Source organism: Malania oleifera, chromosome 6 (assembly GCF_029873635.1).
Source record: "Malania oleifera isolate guangnan ecotype guangnan chromosome 6, ASM2987363v1, whole genome shotgun sequence".
NCBI lineage: Eukaryota > Viridiplantae > Streptophyta > Magnoliopsida > Santalales > Ximeniaceae > Malania > Malania oleifera.
In genome coordinates this window covers 98,484,678-98,494,588 of record NC_080422.1, presented here as the reverse complement: position 1 = coordinate 98,494,588, position 9,911 = coordinate 98,484,678, and the positions used below count along the sequence as shown (strand labels likewise).

Genomic DNA, 9,911 nt, shown 5'->3' with positions numbered 1-9,911 from the left:
ACATTTTCAAATAAATGACCAGACATTTGGACCCACTAATCCTTTTTCAAAATATGGAACTTTAAATTTTGGTGGTAAAACCATATTGGGCACCAGACACATATCAAATGCATCCATTGATCTAAACACATTTGTACCCTTCACAGCACATAGGCACTCCTCTAACACCTCATATCAATGGTTCACCTCCAGGCTAAGGGAATGTTCTTTAGCTGTTTCCATAGCTAAACACCTTTGATGTGAGAATTGACATAACAATCCCACCCTGTTCACACTAATTACATCCATTTGTATCATCATTAAAAGGGTGATTGCACACATTTTTATCAAACAAATTCTTAGCATGCAGGGTGACAAGATCTCGTCTCTAAATTTATAATTTTCTTGAAAAGAAATTATTTTTGGGTAACAAATACCCAGGAAAAAAGAAACATTGGTCAAACTTACTTTACTATAGTGATGAAAGTATAACTTGTAGTTTTTAGTACTAAATTATAACTAAAAATATATGCAATCGTTAATGAGTCCAAGTTCAATAGAAATGTCATGATGTGATAGTCTTGAAAGGTTATGATGGACATGAGAATGTGACAAGTTTGAAATTTTCCTAAACATAGATTCGATTTTAGAGACATTATAATTGTACGAGGAGCATCGCTAGACAAATTTGAAATGTGACTCCATTGCATGTTGGACAGATTAAGGCAAAGGTGATTTTTCGCCCTTAATATTCTGCTGCCCATGACATTAATCCTTGCATAATACTTACAGATCTTCAACAAGCCACAATACTAGTTTTTATTACAAATACACAATATATTCTACCAATTCGTTCTCTTTACATTGTACCATACTGTTCATAAAGTTACACCCCTAATTAAACCCCTAGATACTCTCTACCCCATTATTCTCTTATAGTATACCATTCATAGAGTTACACCAATAAACCCCGGCATATCCCTATAATTATTCAAAACAAGAATGCTAATCATTATTGACCTTGCTGAGTAGAGAGTAGAATAGAGCAATGCATAAAGAACAGTGCACATGCACATACGATTTCCTCTTCTATTTATTAAGCATGCGTTTTCCTTAAACTCGATCCAATATCAAAGCCTAGGACTCGACCGAGCACATCAAGCAATAGATGAGGCGCACTGAGTTGCGGATAATGCCCCGGGAACTCGATCATCTCCACTGTTGATTCCCCGCCAATCTTGTCATGCATGTAGTGGGCGACTGAGATGGGAACTGCAACATCGTTGGCAGTCTGTATGATGGTGCATGGGATGACGACCTTGGGCAGGACGTCTCGGTAGTCACCGTAAAAGATGGTTTTAGCGACGGAGAGGGCGACTTTAGGTCGCATTCTTTTGAGGCTTGCATAGTACAAATCGACAGTGGGCAAGTCATGCGCACTCGCAACGAAAGTGCTAAAAAATGAAGCCCACTTGTCGTAATCTAATTCTAAGCTAGTGAGCATCTCCTCAACATTTGACTTCTCAAAGCCCCCCTTGTAATCTTCTAAATTTATGTACCTATTCATATACATATATAGGTATACACACATAACGTACAACATGAGTATGAATCTATATACATTTATTTATTTAGTTGTGGGCTTTAATTTGGTATTTATGATGTACGTTTGTGTGATTTTGGAAAATTTGTATGCACAAAATAGGAAAAATTTCATTTGAAATTTGTTAATCAATTTACAAACTTATTTTATGATTTGAAAATTTTATTCTAACTACGATATGTGAATCTCTAAAAAAGAAATTGGAATAAGTAGAATTTCCATTCTCTAGCGATATGAGAAATTATTAGATACATTGGGCATATACACCAGATTTATTATAATTTTGCTATATATATGCATTTAATTAATTTAGACAGTTTTTTCTACGCATGACAAAATCATGTTAAATGCGATATATACACCTGATATATCTGATATTTTTTTCCCCTAAAGATACAGTTTACAACCTTATTTTCTTTTATTTATTGGCCATAGGCTTTCTAAGATTATGGATAGTTTTTCAAGTTTTTTTTTAATAGTTATGAGTATGGGCTTGCAAAGATTATTGAGAAGATATCTTAGAAATTGTTAATTTACAAATGTATTCATTGCTTGAATTTTTTTTTTTTATTGTGGAATGTGAATTTATAAATAAATAAAAACACACACACAAAAATAAATTTTTTGGAATAAAATAAAGCAAATTGAAACTGCATATCCTTCCTTTCGATATATAATAGTTGATATAGTACAATTTGCCTTTTAGGGAACATCCACTTATTAGGGTTTGAGTCGAATTCAAAGTTGGAGGAGGGTTGAAAAAGAATATGCGAAAGAAAATGAGTTATTTCTCTTTTTATGGCCTAAGTCTAATGAATATTCGATAAACGTTACTTCACTAATTGGCTCAAACAATGGTCAACTAATTAATATAAGTTTGAGTGTTTTTTAAATTACATTTAGCATTTATATTTTACACGCAAAAGAACTAATATATAATTTTATAATTTTAACTTCTAAAGAAGGAATTTTGAAATTTTAATTAGTTTATCTTTTTTAAAACTATGTTGGATAAGTTATTTGAATTTAAAAATATTAAACTATGTTTGATTTATTTTATGATTTGTTTAGCCATTAAATTTGCATGAAAATTACATCTAATAAATATTTTTTAGTATTATAATTATTATATATTTTAATGATTTATTATCAAATTTTATTTTTTATATATATATCTTTACAAAATTTAAAAATAATAATAGTTTTTTTTTTTGTTATGCTGATGTTAATTGGTTGATTTAAAGTGATTGGACTAGATAGATCAATTAATTTGAAAACCAATTAGTTCTTTGAATTACTTAGTTTTCAAGATACTGTGTAGATCAATTTTTTCAATTTAATTATTAGACAATGTTGTTTTAAAATATCATTTTATTACGGTTAAAATTAAAAAGTTTTTCACATATGCATAGCTACGGACTAATAATCAATTAATGGAAAGTTTATATTGTAAATAAATTAAAATTTAGTGGGTTTTGTGATAGCTTTTGAAAATACAGGAAGTGAAGTGTCATTTTTTTAAAAAAATTAGAGGATATTGCTGAATTTTACTCTATTTTAAATAATATAATTACACGTAACAATGACATTTTTAGTAATAAGAAAGTATTTACAATATTCAAAAATTTGGATTCTCATAAATTAACAATATTCATTCATTTGCTTAGGCTTTTTGCCCGAGGGGAAAATATTTTTTTATTTTTTTGTTTTCCATTGTTTCGCACAAAGAAAAAGATATATTTTAGTTGAACATATATTTCATTTGAAAAATAATGTCCCTAAATAAAGAAACTAAACTTTTCCTCTTAACCTTTAAACTTAAAAGGAAGATTATTATAATGTTTCTCAAAAATTAACTTTCCAATTTTCTATTGAAAATATTTTTTGCCTACCCAAATAATCAAAGCCATAATCTAAAAAATAAAGTCTAAAATAATCATTTCGATAATATTGGTAGGTTGCGAGAGATGAACTTAGCAACATAATTAAATCACAATTTAATGTAATTAACTCATAATTTTTAGTATTATTGAGTTTTGGTATGAACAATCAACATAATATTTTAGCCATTTTGATAATATGATTTCGTTGTTAAACAATTAGATAATTAATTTTTTCAAAAGTTAGGGACTGTTTGGTATCACTGTAAAAAATTATAAAAATGAAAATAAAAATTAGAAACGTAAATTAAAAAATCAAAACCCAAAGAAGTATTTAATAAAAATACTCATTTTCTTCTTGAAATCAAATAATATTATAAAAGTATGACTAAAATAAAAAATTACAAATAATTTAAATAAAATAAAAGTATTATAATTATTTTACTTAATTTCAAAATTTACTTTAGAATAAAATTTTTTTTGGACATGACAATTAAAAAATAGTAAAAATAGTAATTGGCTTTTAATATTATTATTATTATTATTATTATTATTTTGTAATTTACGCATATTTTATTTTAATTATATTTAAATTCATACAACTATTTTATTTTAATTTTAATTTAAAAATGTGTAAAATGAATGGTTTAATCTGAAAAATATATTTCTGAATATTAAAATTTTTAATAACAAACAGCCAAACAATTAAAAATCATAAAATCTGATTTTCAGTTTTTTGATAAACAGTTGAAAGCCAACAATTGAAATAAAAGAAAACTAATAATATAACTAAACATATTTTTGTAATTTTTTTCACTATGTAAAATTTTAGAAAAAAATAAAAAATAAAAACAACAATAATACCAAACAGACCCTTAGTTATCAAATGGTTCATGAACGAGGCATTTCGTGACCGTCCAAATAAAAGTAGGGGAAGGGAAATTTTTATTATATCCTAAAGAAACATGTATTCCAGCTTGTATTAAAAAAAAAAAATCTGCCAAAGAAAAGATGAGCCAGTATTAAAAAAAAAAAAGCTCGAAGGAGGAGAGATATGAACATAATCACATATTAACAACTTAATAACAAAAAAATCAAATTAATTAGTTTTATTTCTGTTTCTGTTTTTATTTATTTATTTTTTTGATTTTGTATTTTCAAATTGAAACTTCAAATTGGATACCTTGGAGAAGCTCCGATGAGCACAAGCCTCTTAAAGAGTTCGGGTCTTTTAACGGAAGCAATGCATCCAATCATGCCGGACATGGAGTGTCCGACGAAAACGGAGGGTCCGAACCCGACCTCGTCCACCAGAGCGATCAAGTCGTCGGCAAAAGCTCCAAGCGAGGAATGCTTCTCCGGGTCGAACAGGGTCCGATCCTCGACGGCGCCCGAGAAGGCCCAGTCAAAGAGGAGAACCCGGAAGTGTCCGGCCAGGGCCGGGAGGATTTTGGCCCAAAAGGACTGGTCTGCTCCATACCCGTGACCCAGAATTATGGATTCATTGCCCGACCCGACAATGGTCGCGTTCATGGCCGCTGCCAGCTGCCCCTTTTCTACCTCCATCTTGACTCTATGAAGAAGAAAGAGAAAGAAGAGGAAGATGAAGATGGAGATGATGAATGCGTAGGAGGCGAAGAAGAAGCGGTGGGCAGCAGAAAGAGTAATGCAGGGGCATATGTTATATAGGAAACAGAGGGACCCTTCCATTAGTTAATGGGCAGAAGGAGTCAGTTTCAAGTGTCGAGGAAAGCTAATGGTTGGCTTGAAGCAGCTGTAGGGATAATGCTAGAATCCGTTGACATTTCAAATTAAAATAAATAAATAAACAAAATACAATAGAGTTTGCAGAGTGTTTTTGTTTTATAAAGTACTTTTCATTATTAACCACCGCGATTATGGGTTGACATCATAGCTTCCAAGTGAGAAATTGTACAGGGACCTCTCCCTTCATATATATATATATATATATATATATATATATATATATATATTTGTGTTTGTTACCTTAATCATACACTTATTAAAATTGAGTCACTTTTTAGCATTAATGAATTTAAGATCAATTTGTCACATGTTTAACATTTAAAATAATAGTGACACGAACATGTGAAGGGAGATGTCCGCTATAATTTCTTCTAGGAAGTGAAGAAAAGGGATTTGTGGGTTTGCGTATCCTCCACTTCTGTGCTGTCACGAGGGCCATAACGTTCATTGGCGCATGATGAATATCACTAATTATATTTTTTTCTTTTGATTTTGGTTTATGATTTAGGATAATCTAATATATTAATGAGAGTATGAATTTTATAATTTGAATTTGAATGGATTTGAACAAAATTTAATGTAATTTTATATTACATTTTGTTCAAATCTAAGGTCACTCCAAACATTGGATGATAATATTTCCCATTAGATTTGAGAAGGTTGAGTAATGTTTAATTGTAAAAATTAATTTTTATTTTTTTATTTTTAAATATTTAAATAATAACAAAAATTGCACCTTATTTTTCAGTTTTTTAAGCTTAATATTTGAAAAAAATAAATTTACAAATTTGGAAACTACTATGGTATTTTTGTAATTAATTTTAAAACTAGAAACAAAAAATAAAAAATTGCTTTTTTGTATGTACACAATTCAATAGTGGCAAGGCCATAATCATAAAATGTGAAAGTAAATTGCTCTACCTATGTGCAAGTTTTGTAGATGAAGACATTGTGAGGAACGTTAACTCATTAATATTTTAATTAGCTTGTCATTGTCCTACTAAAACTCTTGTTTGTAAAGTCTTTTTAGAATTAGTTCATTGGTCTTAATTTCTTTCTCGTATGAAAGTCCAGCTGCTCATTCTAAATTTACAATTTGCATCTTTGGTTGGCATCATCCGTGGGAGTAGAGTGAGCATAATTCGGTTTTAACCGAATTATTCGACCAAATTCGATCAGTTTGGTTCGATTAATTTTTAATTTGGTAAATTCGATTATTCAATTTTGGTTCGACTATGGAGAAAGTGAATTTCAATTAACCGATTTAACTGAATTATGTAATTGATTAATATTATAGTAATGATGTGACTAGTGAATACTAGTCAACATATTTTGAAAATTTTACCTAAGGGGGAAATATTTAAATATAATTATTGTCATTGTTTTAATCAAAGGAGTTGAGAAAAAGCTTAATTAGCATGGAAAATAGGGTGGGTAGGGGCTGAAAAAATGTGTTCAGAGACGGAAAAAATATGGTCAAAGATAAAGGAAAAGGTCCCTTTTGTCTTTTACGTTGATCTTTTTACTTGGTCAAAAAAATATAATATTAGTCCAACTTAATATTAATAATTAAAAAGTAGGCACACTTATTCATAAGGATAGAATGGTCATTTTTTGCCATTAAGACAAGATCAGTGAAAAAACTAATTAATTTTAATATTTTAAAGTATGAGATCACACACGAATATCGTGGGACTTATATTATTCTAATGTTAATTTTCGTTAATATGATGGTGTTCAAAATTTTTTAGGTACTTGATTAATTCATTTTATTTGTTTTTCTCAATTTAAATATTATGTCTAATTAGAAAGTCGTGGCCACAAAAATGTGAACCGCCAGTATAATTTATCGCGCAAACAGCTCATCTCTCTACTCAAAATGAAAAAGGGTCGGAGGAGGGATTTAGTCCTTTTGAGGAAATTTTAGATTAAAGTTTTAAGAATAATTTAGGATTCTAACCCTAATAGTACTCTATGGAGTTTTTATACATGGGAAATTCTTCAGCGTATATAACATACGTGAACTAAACATATCATTACCCTCTTATTTGATGAATCTAACGATTAAGATAGTGTTTGAAAATATGAATTTCGAGACTTGGATTTGAATTTGTATGTATTTAGAAAAAATTCAATAAAATTTTATATAACATTTTATGTAAATCTATATAAATTTAAATTCAAGTCCAGAACTTCGTACTCTCAAACATAAGATAAATGTGCATGAGATTTGCTAAATAGACAGTGATGATGTGTCCAATACTCAATAGCCTCGGCACATTCTAGGAAATTTACATGCTATAAAAAATGAATTATTGGATTAGTTATTATTTTAATAAAAGGAGTTGAGAAGATAGCTTAAGCATGGAAAGATGAAAATGGGGTGGGTAGGGCTTGGAAAAATTTGTTCAAAGATAAACAAAAAGGTCCCTTTTGTTTTTTATGTTGATGTTTGAAATTGAGATAAGTCCAATGCCCACCTTTTCTTACTTGTCCATTAGAAGCAGCTACTATACTTTATTATTTTATGGTGAGAAAATGAAAGATGAGGAAAAGAAAGAGATAAAGAGTATGACAGGCCACCAAACCATATGAAATTTAGATTCTTTAACATTGTGTTCTTCAAAATCTCATTCAATTCACAAGTCATTTTCTTCATCTTGGGATTGGAGATTGGAATTTTTCATTGCAGCTGCATGTAATAGTGTAACTAAAGTCAAATAAATATTGGATCATGTTTGGCTTCTAGAATGGGAGTTAGAAAAGGAATAGGACCAATATTTGAATGAAAAATGTTAAGATTGGAAAAAATAATTTTCTCTATTAATTTCCATACATTACAAGGATTACAAGAGTATATATATACTTTGACTTTAGTATTTATGATATAGCTTTAATTTTTGGAGAGGCAAAATCACAATCTGGGAAATTCTGCAGCCCTTCTGCAGTTAGCTATAAAATCTTGTATCGATTATCTTCATGTGCTTGAAGCAGCTTCTGGTTTCCCTCCATGTCCTGCTCGTCCATCTACTTTTGTCAGTTCATTCTTTTCTGCTTCTTGCCCATCAGGCTTTGTCACTTCTAGATCTTCATCGTCACTATCTTCAGGATCACCCACCAAATTTTGAGAAATCCATCCCTCCGAAATCCAAGTCACCAACGCCATTATCTTCATCTTCATCCACCCATTTGTCCCAATCAACTTTTATGTAATGTGGTGGCTTCCCATCTGCACGCAATAGTTTCTTCCACCATTTCTTCTCTGCTTTCTCAACCACACAAAATACACTTCTAACGCCTATATTAACTTTGCTTTCCTACACATTCACCTTATCAAAAAGTTCCAACTTCAGTTCGTAAAAGTGGTCTTCTGTTCCACCAGTAGCAGAAAAATTAACCACTCCTTCTGGCTCCAGATTGGCCTTAGCATTTTTTGCATCCGGTATATATAAATATATATGATGAAATCAAATAATAAATTTGATTTTGTTCCCATTAATTTCACCACACTCTAAAGTACCTTTGAAAACCCTAATCCCTGCCCCCCACAAAGCATGGCGCGGTGGAAAGGCATCAGCACGTAAGAAGGAGCATCAAAGGTTCATTTCCAAGTAAATACACTCACGGAGCTAGCGATACCTGTGGATGGTGAGAATTTAGTCTGTGAGCCAGTGGAGACCGTAAATGGTGAGAGTTCACTCTGTAAGCCAATGGGGACCGTGGATGGTGAGAGTTCTCTGTGAGCTAGCAGGGACCGCAGATGGTAATGAAAATGTATTTCGGGGGTCGGGTTGACCGAACGTCCAACTGATGCATGGAAGCCGTGTCCGCATTCCGGATTTTACCTGATCAGCGAGACCAAGGGGAGGACGCTAATCCGTAGGTTTGGTGTCGCACTAAGGGATCCAAATGGTCAAAAAAAAAAAAAAAAAACCCCTAGTCCCTAACATAGTTTTTTCCCCACATTTTAAATAGAACATGCACGAAAGTTGAAGTTAACTTAACTTATTTTTGTAGGATAAAGATCTATTTATTGCAAAAATTGTTTTATTTTTTTAATTTTTATAAAGTTACAAAAATACCATCATGTTTTCAAATGTTTTACATTTTTATAGAAAGATATGAAAAATATTTTTTATTATTATTTTCTATTTTTTAAACATAAATGTTGAAAACTAAAAATAACATAATAGTTTTGTATTACTTGAAAAATTGATAACCAAGTCTTAAGTCTCAACATATGTGGATAATTAATTGAATTCAATTTTAGTAATTTATATGATCGGTGACTATTACTTAATATTTGAAAAAAAAAAAAAAAAAAACTAACTTGTTTGAATGAATAGACACTTATCCTATATTTGAGAGCATGAATTTCTTAATTTGGATTTGAATTTGGACGAATTTATATATATATATATATATAATATAATATAAATTGTATTTAGTTTGTTTTCTAAATCCACATAAATCTAAATTCAAGGCTTGAAATCTTGAACACTATCTTAGGTTTAAAATTTTTCTTTTTTAAACCAAAAACTAAAAGCTATATGACCATTAAGTCATAAGATGTTTATGAAGAAACAAGGCTTTTAGCTTGGGGCAGTCAACCGGCCCTCAAAAAGTGGTCAACTGGTCTAGCCAACTTTGCCTACAATGATATTGTTGTAGGGTAAAAATAG

General features: G+C 30.4%; 1 protein-coding gene and 1 pseudogene across 1 annotated transcript; both read right to left on the bottom strand.

Moving 5' to 3' along the window:
* Positions 1-774: 774 nt before the first annotated feature.
* LOC131157670 (strigolactone esterase D14-like) lies at positions 775-5,220 on the bottom strand. Its single transcript, XM_058111994.1, has 2 exons — positions 4,646-5,220; positions 775-1,538 (listed from the first exon to the last, which is right to left on the bottom strand). Exons 1-2 carry the CDS (start codon positions 5,170-5,172, stop codon positions 1,076-1,078), a joined length of 990 nt encoding a protein of 329 aa, XP_057967977.1. The 5' UTR covers positions 5,173-5,220; the 3' UTR covers positions 775-1,075.
* A 2,953-nt stretch (positions 5,221-8,173) lies between these two features.
* LOC131158723 (uncharacterized protein OsI_027940-like) lies at positions 8,174-8,675 on the bottom strand (annotated as a pseudogene).
* Between the last annotated feature and the right edge of the window lie 1,236 nt (positions 8,676-9,911).